Source organism: Podarcis liolepis (assembly GCF_965112155.1).
Source record: "Podarcis liolepis genome assembly, chromosome: 5".
Classification (NCBI taxonomy): Eukaryota; Metazoa; Chordata; class Lepidosauria; order Squamata; family Lacertidae; genus Podarcis; species Podarcis liolepis.
Genome location: NC_139556.1, coordinates 34,588,304 through 34,602,646, shown reverse-complemented (window position 1 = coordinate 34,602,646; position 14,343 = coordinate 34,588,304). Strand labels below are relative to the sequence as shown.

Here is a 14,343-nt window from a genome sequence, read left to right as displayed (position 1 = left end):
AGGTTGGGGCAGGGAGATTCTTGTGCCGGCCTTCCCCCAATATGGCCTGGGAGAAAATGCAAAATTTTTAAAGAAATGCACAGAATGAGATGGTCGCAAGGATCTTACTCAAATAACATGTATGAGATGAAGACAATGGCCTATTTAGACAGGTGATTAACTCTTTTCCTTGCTTTTTTACTAGGGGCTGTGCTCCTACTTGCTCCCCCCCCCCATTCAACTACCAAGCTCTCTTTTCACCTTCCCTGCCATTTCCAGGCACCCTCCCCTCTCTTGTGCAACCCACACCCAGTACACAAAACAACTGGCATCATCAACTCCTGATCTTCCTCCCGCCCCCTCGGCTGCAGCTACTAAGCACTTTTTTCACCCAGTTATAAAAGGATGTATATCTAAGAGCAAAAGCTGCAAGAAAGAATACTTTTTTTTGCATATCTTAAATAGAATCTACTTTAATTTTCATTTTTATTCAAATGGCCACTTAAGTAATAGCAACTAGCTGAAATATACAAACAGAAACTGTACCAGTTATACGCTTGTTCAGGCTCTACTTCTGTGTTAACTTTTGAATTGGGCTTTAACCTGTTAATGAATTTTCAATCTCGTTCTTTTTAAGCAACTCCACATGCAGAGAGGGCTTCCTTTTCCTTTATAGGTTTTCTTCTGAACCAACCAGCTAACTTAAACATGCTTCAGAGCTTCACATGCCAGAAAATATATTATTAAACTCCTTCAGTTACGTAACTGAACATATTTGGTGGCTAACACTACTATGTGACATACTTTCTGCTACCTTCAAGTCACATTTTTTTTTATTAAAACCATTTATCTAAAATGCCATTATAGATCAGGAACTGTACACCTATTATCACTAGTTTATTTTGTGAGCATATGAACTTCTAACATATTAGGATTATGGCCAGACTCAGTCCACTAAGTGTGATGGGTTGTTCTTGTTGTTTTTTTATTAAAAAAACTTTATTAAAATGTTTTGGATACAGACAAACCTTCTCTGCAAACATGTTTCACGTTTCCAGAAATGGGAAGTTAAAACATTTTGCTAACAGAATGACATGTTCTCTCGCCTTCCAATCTGTAATCCAGTTTCTAAAGTATATATTAAACTTTATATCCATACATTGCAAGGAGTTAAGACTTGTCTAATGACAATACATGGCAAGGCGGAGGGGGGAAAAGGTCAGAGCTATTCACAAGTACTTTCTCCAGTGGTTGAGACACCACCTTCATAGAAAACTATGCCTCTACTGGGCACAAATTCTATAGCTCTGTTCACTGGGGTCTTCCCTTTAAGCATGGAACTGGAGTATGTCACTTCTGGTAAGGGGTTACCAGGTCGCATATTGTTTCAAGAACAATTCCATTAGCATTCCTTGAATGTAACATCCAACAGGAGAACTCTAGGTGGTCAATACTGGAGATTCAAATAATGTAGTAACTGATCGGTTAAAGTCAAGTGTGTTTGCATGACCACTGTAGTTTGACGTGGTTCTATACACCTCCTTGGCCACACAGTCATAGGCACGGTGGCCTGGGGAGATATTTACAGATTGAAAAGCTTCTGTAAAATCAAAAGGCTTCACAGAGACAAGATTAAAAGAGAAATCAATGACAATGCTATATGCAGCCATTTTTGGTGAAGACACTGCAAATAGGTCAAGAATTACAAGTATTCTATAAGTGGAAAGAGAGCCTTATTGATCCTGATCAAACTTCTAGTTATGCTTTTCAGGAATAGTTTACTGTCACACGCTTCTTTCTAATGATGGTTCAGCTTAAACTACTCTGGGAGTACCCCAACTGTATTAAGCTTTACAAGTCAGATGCATCAACCGGTGCAATTTAAGTGTACCATGTTAGCAATACATTCTGTTCCTCTTGCTGGCAGAGAAAGTGTAAATTTTCCTGTCTTTACAGCTGCATTACATGCTTCAGTGGAATCCATTAAGTGTTTGGGTAAATAGCAACACATTTTGACATGCCCGAGCGCTGAGTGAATGTGGCAAAACTCAGAAGTTAAAAAACAAAAACAAAAAAACAAAAACAATTTTCACACCACCAGCACAAGAAACTGGAATTTCAAACTATTAATGGCTATGTTAAGGACTTATTTCCCTTTCAAAGATTTTGATGCAGAGACAAAAGGTGCTAGATCATAGGAACTAACAATCAAGTTTACCTAAAGTCCTAGCAACAGAGTGCACCTTTCAGCAGAAAAAGTGCCTATGGCACAAAAACAAGAGTTCTTCTGGTGTTTTGCCATTTTGCATTTCATCTTCTGTAACAAAATTTAGCACACAAGTCACCCCAAGAGTTTTCAGACTCTGAGCCACCAATCTCTTGCATCTATCAGTGAAATACACTGCCAGCGAGTACTAAAATAATTTCAGCTAAAGCCCCATCATACTCCTTTAAAGGAGACGGATGTCTACTTGTGGTTTCTTTAAAATGGAAAATGAAGATGTCTAGGCAAGTAATGAAATTTCAAACACAAGCTCTGTTGAATATAAAAGAAACAGGGTTAGTTTACATTAACAGCATTATGATATGCATTTGGTGGAAAAATTTAATGCTACAATAACCCAACAAAATAAACTCATGATTTCTACTGCATTTTTTTTCCAGCAGTTGCCTGCAATGTAGAACAAACCATATCACAAGCCTGAGACAACTGTTCCACTGCTGCTGCAGAGAAGGGGGATAAGAAGACTGCCGACAAAGGAAGTGGTGGTAACTTTGAGAGGTGGGCTAAGGTGATTAACCGCATTTCAGACTCCTATGCATAATGACATGGAAAGCTAGAACAAGTGTGTCTGCATGTGCGTTCCATTTCCCTCCCCAACTAAAACCCCTGTAAATTAAAGAAAGCAAATCATTGCACAAGTCAGTCCCAATAGCACCATCTTCATGATCAAACAGTGTGACAGCACAACCATCTTACAGGGCAACTGAGCCCATCTTTCTGTTCACTAAGGATTATTAATATCATGATAGCTGGTTCAGTAATTTGGGATCTCTCTATCTAAACAACATTTAAATAGATTAATAAAAACCCTATCGAATTCTGGCCCAAACAAGATGAATGCTAACTTAAGAAATCTAAAGGGACACCGTTTACATTAAACACTTTCTTTAAAAAATAGAATTGCTTTTTCCAAAGTCAATTGGCCACAGTGGTGAGACAGGTTCTCTTTTCCAGCCATTCAGAGTGTTGTGTGCAGTTTTGCGTTCCAACTCACCAGCCCCATTGTAACTGAAAGCCATGGTTTCCATGGGAAACAATGGCAACTGGAAGTGACAACAACCTGCACCAGTGTGTAGAATGTTATCTCCCAGACAAAGGGAAAAGAATTGTGTCACCACTGTGATATTGGGTAAGTGAAGACAGGAGTCTCTCGGTCATTGCCAGTATGCGGTTGGAGAGCCTTCCATGTTCTAATAGAAAAGTCCATAAGGAAGCTGTGAACAGGATCAGTCCAGGAGTAGATTTCTCTCCAAGTATCAGTCAATATACTGCGATAGCCAACGAAAACCTTCACCGTAGCCTTGCCTCTTCAGTACACTGCACATGAACACTTCCATGGGACGTGTGTTCAAGTCCTTCTGTGGCACATTCCCCTAGAGTCAAACAAGAATTCATTCACAGAGACTCAGTTGCGGAATTCTCAAAACAGTAAAAGAGTTACGCATGGATTCAAACGCACACTTCCTTAAAAATTAGGGGTAGGGAACTTCCGAGCTGCAGGCCATGGTGCACTGGGGTTTAAATTTGGCCTGCAATGCCATTTTTTAAAAACACACCCACCTGCCAATCAACCGACAACACTCCAACAGGGCGGGTGGGTGTGATCACCTGATGGGCAACGTTTGATTCTATGTTGGCTGTGTTCCCCTGTGTTCCCCTGTTGGGAACTGATGTGTACAGCCAAATCAGCAGGATTTAACTCACCCTCATCAGCTCGTGAGTAAGGTAAATTCCTCCCCAGTTTGGCATGCAGTCTGGTGCAGCCAAAGCTCAGTGTAGGGCTGTCTGAAACCCCTTTTGCAAACAGCTGAGCTATTTTTAATTGTAAACATTTTAAATTGTAAATTTCACAAGTATATTAAACTGTATTTTTGAATTGTAAATTCTACCTTGACTGAAACATAGTATGCAGTACATAAATGCAAGAAACAAAAATAAAATTTGCAGTATACCCATAGAGGTCAGGCAAGCATGAACATATGCAACACATTTTAAAATCTGAGTATATCTATCAGCCAGCAATGTTTTTGTGTTTTTTACGTACAGTCTATGTAAAAATAAATGGAAACCAAATGGACAACAAAGATGGCAATATTAAGAAATCACTGTATGCAAAATTCAATCTCCTAAGGCATTACTATTGACCTGAAAGTTGCTATTCTCCAATAAAGGAACTTCAAATGGAGACTCAAGCAGGAAATGGTTAAATCGGAGAAGCTTGATTTGATTAGTTTAGGCTTTAAATCTAGATAATGCATGCCCTTTAGTAGGCATTCATTAACACAATGGCTTAAGGCTTCCTATGTTATTAGTAACGATTGCTGTTGTGAATGATCTTGTATATATTTATGCTTTACTAGATTTGTCACACTAGATTTGTCCTTGACCAACTTTTTAAAATTCTCTCTCTACACCCACGTATATATGTATCCTCCAACTGAAGGTAACATTTCATGCATCTGATGAAGTAGACCAGGAAAGCTTATGACACAATAAATCTATTAGTTTTTTAAATGTCAGGCGATTTTGTTGTTCATCTCTTTTTGGGGAAGCCAGGGGTTCATATACTACACAAGATTGTTCATTTCTAACTGCACATAAGAGAAAGAATTCCAAAAAGGAGCAAATATACCAAATAAAGCTATTCTACAAAAGCGAGCTCTTGCAGTTCTCCTTGACCAATTGTACTTTTATTATAGATTTGACTAAAACTAGCCTTTTACTTAACAAATTGCCTGGTAGCCATTGGTGACCAGGAATTACATGGTGAGCAAGTGGGCTGGTGGAGAGGGAGGGATCTCTTGTTTTCTTCTTCTGCTAGAGTTCTTTGTTTCTGCACTGGCTGAGGAAGAAAGGCAGTCAGCCTGTTTCGTAGAAGGCAATTTCCCCCACTAGTCTTTAAAGAAGTTTCTCCTCTTCCTGGGCTAGCACAGAAACACAGCCTACTAACCCCTTTAGTAGGCTAGTAAAACTACTAATATTTGCATCACACACAGATGTACTGAAAGCGTTATCTGTCCTTTTCCAGTATTTTAAAAGCCATTAGAACTTCAGATTTCAAGACTTGGATCTTGAAATACCACTCTGAGAGAGCTTTTAAAAGGATATCAATCTTGCAATACGGTATATCAATTTTCTTATTTTTATGAGCAGCTTTGACTTCTTACCTTTCCTGTGGTCTGCCCGTAAAGCCCAAAAATCTCTCGCAGCTTTTCCTCACTGATAGCTTCTGGTCTGTCAATTTTGTTACCCAAGATAAGAATTGGCACATTTGATATTGTTTCATCAGTCATTAGTGCCTAATAGGAAAAAGAGAATTACATGTGCGTCATAATGTATCTGCAGCAATGATTCTCGATAAATCCCAAACAGTTTCTTGTCTATTATCATACATAAAATCTTTGCACTACTGTACAAAGTGAGGCATCATGGTAGTTGCACTTGACTTACAGTGAAGTCCTACAGAAGCTTATTGAAAAGTATGTTCAGGCCTAAAACTGTTTCTAGAACTTAGATGCTTTAACTACTACTGCCTTGTTTTCATTCTCCACTTTATATTTATTAGATTTTTCTCATTATGACACCTCTTCTCTTTCACACAGTCTTAAGATCCAATTCTTCAGGTGACAGAAAGGAAGAGAGATTCTATACAGGCTCCAACTGGTTGTGTAAAACTGGGGGGAAGCTACATACATTAAGCTCCACTTTGGACTCCAAAAGACGTGCATGATCTGCGCAGTCCACTAAAAAGACAATCCCATTAATCGCTGGTAGATAATTCTTCCAAACACGCCGAGCTAAAAGGGAAAGAAAAACATTTTTATAAAGATAACACAGCCACCAGCTGCAATACCCAAGAAGGGCAGAATTTTGGTCACGAGTGTTTCTCGACACATTTTCCAATTCCAGCTTGCCATTATAATCAAAGTCAACAACGTCACTAGTAGCTACTGCATGTGCTTATCTTTTTCCCTGCAGTGCAGGGGATGGACTAGATGACCCTTGGGGTGCCTTCATTCCTTTAATTCTATGGCAAGTGCTCACTTCACACCTATGCTCAGTAATTTAAAAAGTATACATTATGTGAACTAGCTTCAAAATTTCAGTCCTTCCACATTTTCAGGGCCATTTCTTGAGGCCAACTTGTTCTGCTTTAAAAACCGAGCCACATTTTATCTCCATGTGTTTTTTTCTGCAAGAGAGCTTTTTCCGTAAGGAGGATTAGAATGGCTATTAGCCACAATAACTATGTTCCACCTCCTCTACCGGAGGCAGTACCCCTGTGGATACTAGCTGCTAGGAATCACAAGTGGGGACAGTGCACTCAGGTCCCGTTTGCAAGCATCCTGAGGCATCTGGTTAGCATGTGTGAGCACAGGATGCTGGACTATATGGGCTTTTGGACTGACTTAGCTGCGAGCTTCTTTTCATGGTGGATGTTGCTATAACTTCAAGTATTACGATATCCCCAGAACAAACAAAAATTGTATTTTTAAAAAAATGCACAGGCTTGGCTTGTATAAAAATGTGTTGTTTCAAACTCCTCCCCCACAAAGGGAAGTGTGGAGTAAAGACCCAAAGGTTTATTTTGGATGTGTGGGAGTGGTGAAAGGGCCCTCTTCGTTTCAAGTGCCCCCCCCCTTGAGAACAGGGGTTGTCGTATCATTCAAAATCATGCAAGTGTGGAGCCAAGAGGGGAAAGTATGGTTCGAGGAGAAAAGCATGGCAACAAGAGGTACACAAACTCGAGCTTGTGATCCAAAATTCATGTAACAATAAACCGACAGCAAGGAAAAAACAACATAAATTGATGGGTTGCCATGCCAAGTAAATTTGGACTTTGGCAGGGGGCGGTCACCATACCAAAAAGGTTGAGAACCATGATGGCATCATCATGACCAGCTAATTAAAACTCCCAGTTAATAATTTGCTACGTCAAAATAACCAACACCAAGACAGAAACACTTATCAATCGCAAATCACAAGACGGGAAATGTTGCTTTTACCTTGTTCATGGCCACCGAGATCAAAAGTTGTGAAAGTCATTCCTGCAATTGTCAGTTCTTCTGATGCTGCAGCAAAGAAGGAAAATATTTTATGAACTCCAGTACTGGTTGGTTGTACTGTTTCTCTCACATATAAAAATCCCTGCATCTAAGAGAAGCCATTCAGGACAAACCAGACTTTAAAAGCATGGGTGGCTAACCTGCTGCCATCCAGATGCAGTCCAATGACAACAGCAGCAGTTCCCATCATCACAGGCCATTGGCTGTTTGTGGCTGAGGAGCTGGACTCTAGCAATGGCTGAAGGGCTAAGACCCTAGCCTTAAAGCACCACCTAAGTCTAAAATTACTTCTTAAACTTTCAAATTCTTCAAATGACATGGAATTATTTTTAATTCTAGCTTATAAAAATTTACCAGGTATAATGTGCATTTAATGACACAGTTCCCTATAATCTCTTACTAGTTTTTTTATAAAATAATTAATCGTTACAAAAGGCTTATAAGCCTTACTTTTCAAGGCAATGAGAACTGCTATTATACAACTTTTTTAAAAACATACATGCTAGGCTCTAAGTCAGGCATGGCCAAACTTGGCCCTCCAGCTGTTTTGGGACTACAACTACCACCATCCCTAGCTAACAGGACCAGTGGTCAGGGATGATGGGAATTGTAGTCCCAAAACAGCTGGAGGGTCAAGTTTGGCCATGCCTGCTCTAAGTAGTCTAGTAACATACAGTAGCAATTTTTTTTAAAAATGACCTTAATAGATAACACCACCCAAAGCTATGTAAAGCTTACTTGGATGCAGGGTAGGCACATGTTGACCCAACCTGTCGTCCTTAAGCATGTGCAGAAGAGTGGTTTTGCCTGCATTATCCAAACCCAAGAAAACTAACTTTCCGGACTTCTTGTATAATCCTGCAGAACAGAAAAGCAGTGTGTAAAAAGCAGCATGTTAAAAAATGGAATAAGATCACTGGATCAAAGTAAGCTTTATAATTAGAATAAATGGATCTTGAAAACTGTATCTTGAATATCCATGATACCTTGGGCACATTAACAGATGCTTTTCTACAGAAAATTGCCAGTGCTACTAGTGGAAGAAGGGAGCATTTGTGGAAGGGCTGAGCTTTCTAACTTGTACAGAACTGAAATTAAGACAGACTACTTCCTCTTAAGTACTATACAAAGTAGAAGTCTTCTGTTTTCATTGAGTGTTGCCGCTTGCCCCTCTTACCCAGGTTTTTGTGCCCTTTAGTCTCCTAGAATTGTAAGCTATGGTGTCTCCACCCTTCCCTTGTAATTGTACAATTACTTCCATATAGACTCCAATACATTTGGTGAGGTTAGCCAAAAGGGAAAAGGGGAGAAGGATCATAGCTCAGTACAACATGTGCTTTAAATATGGAAGATCTCAGATTCAATCCTTGGCATCTCCTGGTGGGGATAGGACAGTTTCCTTTCTTAAAATCTGAAGAGCTGCAGCCAATCAACTAGAGATGGGACTGCAAAGCAGTAGAGGCGGGTTAGGGGAGTCTGTAGAATTTTGGCACTGCACAGGGTGCTGCTGAAATTTGAGACCCACTGTAGGTAGCCAGTTTTAAGAAATAAAAAATTAGCAAGGTCTCTAGGGCAAATGAGTAAAATGACACATTCAGAATTAGAAAAGCCAGAGGGGTGAAAATGGCATAATGTGCCACCACCTCTCAGTTCCTAGTAGCAGACTGTGTGAAAACCAGCCGTTCAGATGTTAACACTAAGCCGAAGAGAACTGTTCATAGGTGAACATTTGAAGCCTTACCTAGAAACTGCAGAACACTGCTGAAGCCATTGTAGATCCATTCAAATATGAATGACATTGCGGGAGATCAATTGCCTAGGAGAAAAATAAAAGCAATTGTTTGTCAATTTTGGCTATATACCAGAACATTTCAGCTATCATAATTTCCTATGAACTAGAAAGTTGCCATTTAAGAAGGACCAGCAGAAAAACAAAACTGAGTGGTAGCTATGAAGATAGCAGGAACAAATCAACACTTCCTCCCTCAAGCAGGGAATATAAGCTAAACAGTTTGCACAATGGCTCCTATGTTTTCAACTGATTCTCTGTACCAGCATATTTGATATGCATAGCAGGTTACTCTAACCCCATATGAAGTCAAGTTCTATTCTTAGTAGAAATGTTACGAGGTGTCTTCCCGAAGCTTCCAAATATATATTACTTCTTATGCAAGACTTTGAGTGACAGCCCCACAAATCACAAAAAGAAAATATAGAAGAGAAATTAAACTGATTTCTCTTGGTTGGGAGCCTTTCATTTCAGGTTTATGCACCAAAACAATCTTTAGGGGTCTTTGTAAAGGGCTAACAAGTGCCCCAACTACAGTGGTGCCCCCGCAAGACGAATGCCTCGCAAGACGGAAAACTCGCTAGACGAAAGAGTTTTCCGTTTTGGAGGTGCTTTGCAAAACAATCTCCTATGGGCTTGCTTCGCAAGACAAAAATGTCTTGCGAGTTCCTGCGGGTTTTTTCCCCTCCCCCCCTTTTCTAAGCCGCTAATCAGCTGATCCGATAAGCAGATAAGCCGCTAAAAGCCGTTAAAAGCCGCTAATAGCGCTAATCCGCTAATGGGCTTGCTTCGCAAGACGAAAAAACCGCTAGACGAAGAGAATCACAGAACGGATTCTTTTCGTCTTGCGAGGCACCACTGTACTATATAGCTGTGGATCCCCTGCCTTGTCACTGCATATGGTGAACACAAATAAAGGTTCTCCTTCTGCAGCGTGTGTTTAGGGAACACAAGTAAGCAAGGTACATAAGCTACTGGCATCCATTTCTCTCAGGATACAATGGAAGAATGCATGGATACACATACATCTTAACTGAGGGTGGGAAAAGTTGTTCCTTGCTTTAGTATGTTTCACAGCAGGTGAAACATGCCCCATGAAACACACAATAACACTCACTACGCTCACAAATGTTCTTACAAAGAGTACCCATGGATACCAATATTAAGGCCGTTTAATTGGTGCTCAGACATCTTCGGTTCATCTAATTCCAAATGGATAACTTTTAAATTTCTAATGTATTTATAAATTCAAAAGCATGGAATCCAAATGTTACAACAAAACTGCTGCTTGAATTACAAGAGGGAGTGGAATGCAAAGCAAAGGCTACAGGGTGTACAATTTGGCTAAAATTGGGAGGGGTTAGGGTGGGGACATTTTCCTCATAAATTTGAACACTGAACAAGTTACCCACCAACTTTTCTGTCTAAAGTCTACCATTACCAGATAATAATCCTTCCTTATTTCAACACAGCTACACAAATAGGATGCCATGAATTCCAAGCTTAATCAGTCAGCGCTCAGCCCCATAAACAGACTGATGCCAAGAAAAGGTTCTGAAGTCTGAACCAGTTAACATTCCTGCATTGCAGGGGACTGGCCTAGATGACCCTTGGGTTCCCTTCCAACTTCTGTGATTCTGACAACAAAACTATTGTCAGCATTACAGAGTGCATTTGCCGTTACTACTAATAAACTAAATGAACTTCCATGACTTCTAGGATAGAGGGCATGAATTCCAGAAAGGCTTATGGCTCAAAACATTTTGGTTATTTTAAAAGTTAGCTGTCAAACTATTCAGTTACCTGGGGGGGGAGTATTTTTAACATAAATTTACAAAGGTTTCACCAGGGGTTCCTATACCTGTGTCTCCAGCAGTTTTTGGACTACCAATTCCCATCATCCCTGACCACTGGTCCTGCCAGCTAGGGATGATGGGAGTCGTAGTCCAAAAACTGCTGGCGACCCAAGTTTGGGAAACCCTGGGTTACAGTACACTCCCAAGAAGAGAACAGCATCACTCATCCCTTTATCAAAGCTCACATAAAATCCAAATGCCAAGTCTGGGTTGCCATCTTTTACCCCTACCCCTTGTGACTAACCAGATTACATAATAACCAGAAACCCAACAGGTGAACAGAATTCACTTGCCACGAATTGGGAGCCTCCCATATATTTCTTTAAGGAACGAAAGTGCCTATGAGCAAAGGGATAAAGTTGGCAATCCTACAGAGAGCAAGCTGCCTTCGGGCGAAGCCAAAACCAAGGATGAGTAGCGGGTGGGCGGAATATACTGCTAGCAGTTCCGGCTATTCAAACCAACTATAACCTTACAACCCAAGCCAGCAACTAGTTGGAGGATAACCAGGATGGCAAGCCAAACACCCAGGCCTCTCCCTCCCGCCCCCCACAAAAAAAATGCACAGGTGTCACCCTCATTCTCAAGAGAGGGGCACAGATTGCCATTTTTTGTGTGGGCGAGGGAGAGAGAGGTCACTACTCCACTGTTTCGGCACTCCCGCTTTCCATCCCCGATTTTACAACACCAGTTTAGCATTACAACACCATTATTAGTATTAATACCCCACCTACCCTTTTTGTTTTTGAGGAGGGGAAGGGTGGAAATGAGAAAGGTGGGCTGTCAGCAGCTGAGCCTTGGGGACTTCGGGGACCCCAAAAACAAATAAACTAAAGGAGAACGACGGAGAGAGTTGAGGAGGAAGGAGTTGAAGAGAGAGAGAGAGAAAAGAAAGAAGAGGGAGGCAATCCCGGCAAGCCACGTAAGAGAAGGAAAAGGCTCTCTAGCTAAGGCCGAGTGAGAGAGAAAGAGAGAAGCGGTGAGCCGGTCCCGAGAGGTCAATGGACAGACGGAGAGAGACACAGGCACAAACACACATCCATTATATTATAATAATAATTATAATATATAATATAATAAATATAATAAAAAATATAATTATAAATTATCCGTGGGGGAGAGACAGAGAGAGAGAGAGAGAGAAGAGCGGCTCCCTCCGGCTTCGGCCTCCTCAGACCACTCCTCCCCGCCCCCACCTCGCCTGCGTGTCACTTGCTCGCTTCCCTCCCTCCCTCCGTCTAGGCCGCCCGCCCGCCGGCCCAACGCCCATCCCGCGCCGCAGTCCCCGCGTTCCCCCGCGGCCTCCCTTCGCCCAGCGGCGCCTCCCTGTTACCGGACTGGGCGGCAGCAGCAGCAGCAGCCTCGACCAACGACGGCGGCAAGCGGCTCCGACGGCTCCCCCTCACCCCTCCGCTCTCGCTCCTCAGCCGCCAGCGACACGCCGGAACTACGTAGCATCTCCTCCCTTCTCAGCGGCAGAGGCTACTTCCGGTGAGGGGGAAATGGGGCGGAGCTGGAGCGGAAGGCGGAGACGCCGCCGCCGCGCTGGCCCTACGCGCTACGTGTCATGCGAGAGACGCAGTGACGTCAAGGATGGCGGCTCCGCCCACCGGGTGTCCAAGGCTACGAATCCTAGAATGGCAGCATTCGAAGGGATCCCCGTGGTCATCTAGCCCAGTCCCCTGCAATGCAGGAAGCTCCAACATCCCGTCCAATGTCTGGGGGCGGCGGCGGGGAAATAACATCCCATTCAATATGAAACCATACCGGGCTTTGCTAGCTGGGATAGCTCAGTTGGTAGAACATGATGAGTCGCTTAATCTTACGAGACGTGGGTTCAAGTTTTGTGTCGGGCAAAAGATCCCATCATTGCAGGGGTTAGACTAGATGACCCCCGGGGTCCCTTCCAACTCTGATTTCTATAATTCAGTTCGGCTGTCTATGAGAATGTGAGGAAGGTCCCTGCAGCTCAGTCACCCTTCCATTGCGGCATGCTGCTCTTGCGGTCGCCGCGCAGGTGGGAGCAGGGCATGAGCGCAGTAGCTGTCTTGCCCACTTGCGATCCCCACCCCAGCATTGGGTGTTTCCGAAGCTGGACGCAGCCACTGTGGCTAGGGGCCACTGACAGGCTTATCCTCAGTGAGTTTTAAGCCTGTTTTAAAGCCTTCCCACTTGGTGGCCATCGGTACCTCTTGCAGTAGCGGACTGCTTGATTTATGTGCTGTGTGAATTTCTGTTGTTTCCCTCAATCTTTCAGTCTTGGAAGGCTGTGGATTCTCCATGAGAAAACTCAATATTCGATTAGAAAATAAAGATCTGAAGCTTTCTCTCTTTTTTGGCCTGGTCGATTATCTAGCATCCATCCATTTGCTTTTTGCAATGATCCTGCACTGTGCGTCTCAGGCCTCGCCAGCCTTCACATACACAGCAAATGCTGTTCTTTCATATTCACTATCAAGTTCCACTCGAAACTGGATCTTTAACAGTATCAGGGCTTGGCCACACTTTTGCTTGTCTGAAGCCTAGAAAGCATGAGTCCAAGCAGTTTTGCCTTTGCCCTGCAGCTTCCCCCGCAAGCCCAGGCAAATCTGCTCTTTAGTACTAAATTGGGACAAACGGCTATCTGCAGAAAACCCAATTGCTAACTGTTCTGATTCAGCACTAAACTGTAGGCTTTCGCATGAGAAAACGGTGGGACAAGATTTGGATGAGCTCTCCCTCTACATTTGCTTAGGCAGAGGGCCTTCGCGGTGCCCACCCTGTGGGAGGCCCTCCCATCATATGTTAAGGAGATGAGTACTGTAATTATATAACATTTGGGAAAGATCTGAAGGCAGCCCAGTATAGGGAAGCTTTTGAAGGCTTTACTATGTTTTTATATATGCTGGAAGTTGCCCAAAGTGGCTGTAGCAACCCAGTTAGATGGGTGGGGTACGAATTATTTTGAACTGCATTTCCCAGTTTAATGCCCACTCACCCACTTTTGAGAGATCCTTTGGAGTGCCTCACAACTCACCCCAACTCTAGGTCATTTATGAATTAGTGGAAAGTGAGGGCACCTTATACCAATCCTGGAGGGGTGTCAACTTTCTACATCCCTCTGTGGGAAGAAATGCCCATTTATTCCTACTCTCTTCCCGTTCCTCAACCAGTTACTGATCTGTAAGAAAACACGGCTGTGGTGTCTTTCTCTTCCACCTCCACTGAGCTTGCCCTACACCACTATTTACTTTTCTTCAGCCAGTTTAAGTCCTGCTTACGTAGGCTGTGTGTGTCAGGGGTGGGGAGAGGGGTAAAACAGGTTATGCTGCATCACAACTCCATTTCCCAGTCCTGCCCCCATTGCAACTTACACTACTAAAAATGCAG

The 14,343-nt window shown here is 42.6% G+C and overlaps 1 protein-coding gene across 3 annotated transcripts; it reads right to left on the bottom strand.

The window, feature by feature from the left end:
• Window positions 1–943: 943 nt before the first annotated feature.
• Window positions 944–12,564, bottom strand: SAR1A (secretion associated Ras related GTPase 1A). 3 transcript variants are annotated; one of them, XM_083503255.1, is made up of 7 exons: window positions 12,308–12,564; window positions 9,071–9,145; window positions 8,068–8,187; window positions 7,270–7,335; window positions 5,957–6,060; window positions 5,431–5,562; window positions 944–3,636 (listed from the first exon to the last, which is right to left on the bottom strand). In XM_083503255.1, exons 2-7 carry the CDS (start codon window positions 9,126–9,128, stop codon window positions 3,520–3,522), a joined length of 597 nt encoding a protein of 198 aa, XP_083359381.1. In that variant the 5' UTR covers window positions 9,129–9,145; window positions 12,308–12,564; the 3' UTR covers window positions 944–3,519. The 3 variants fall into 3 exon arrangements, with proteins under 3 accessions (XP_083359381.1, XP_083359382.1, XP_083359383.1); XM_083503256.1 differs by lacking the exon at window positions 12,308–12,564 and adding an exon at window positions 11,709–12,023; XM_083503257.1 differs by lacking the exon at window positions 12,308–12,564 and adding an exon at window positions 9,975–10,401 and having other exon boundaries at window positions 9,071–9,649.
• Between the last annotated feature and the right edge of the window lie 1,779 nt (window positions 12,565–14,343).

Excerpts from the sequence above, each read along its gene's own strand:
- SAR1A (XM_083503255.1), bottom strand. The coding sequence starts at position 9,128 with ATGTCATTCATATTTGAATGGATCTACAATGGCTTCAGCAGTGTTCTG. Across the intron at positions 7,336-8,067 it reads TGTGCCTACCCTGCATCCAA|CATCAGAAGAACTGACAATT; the intron begins GTAAGCTTTACA and ends TCTTTGCTGCAG. Across the intron at positions 6,061-7,269 it reads TCTCGGTGGCCATGAACAAG|CTCGGCGTGTTTGGAAGAAT; the intron begins GTAAAAGCAACA and ends TTTCCCTTTTAG.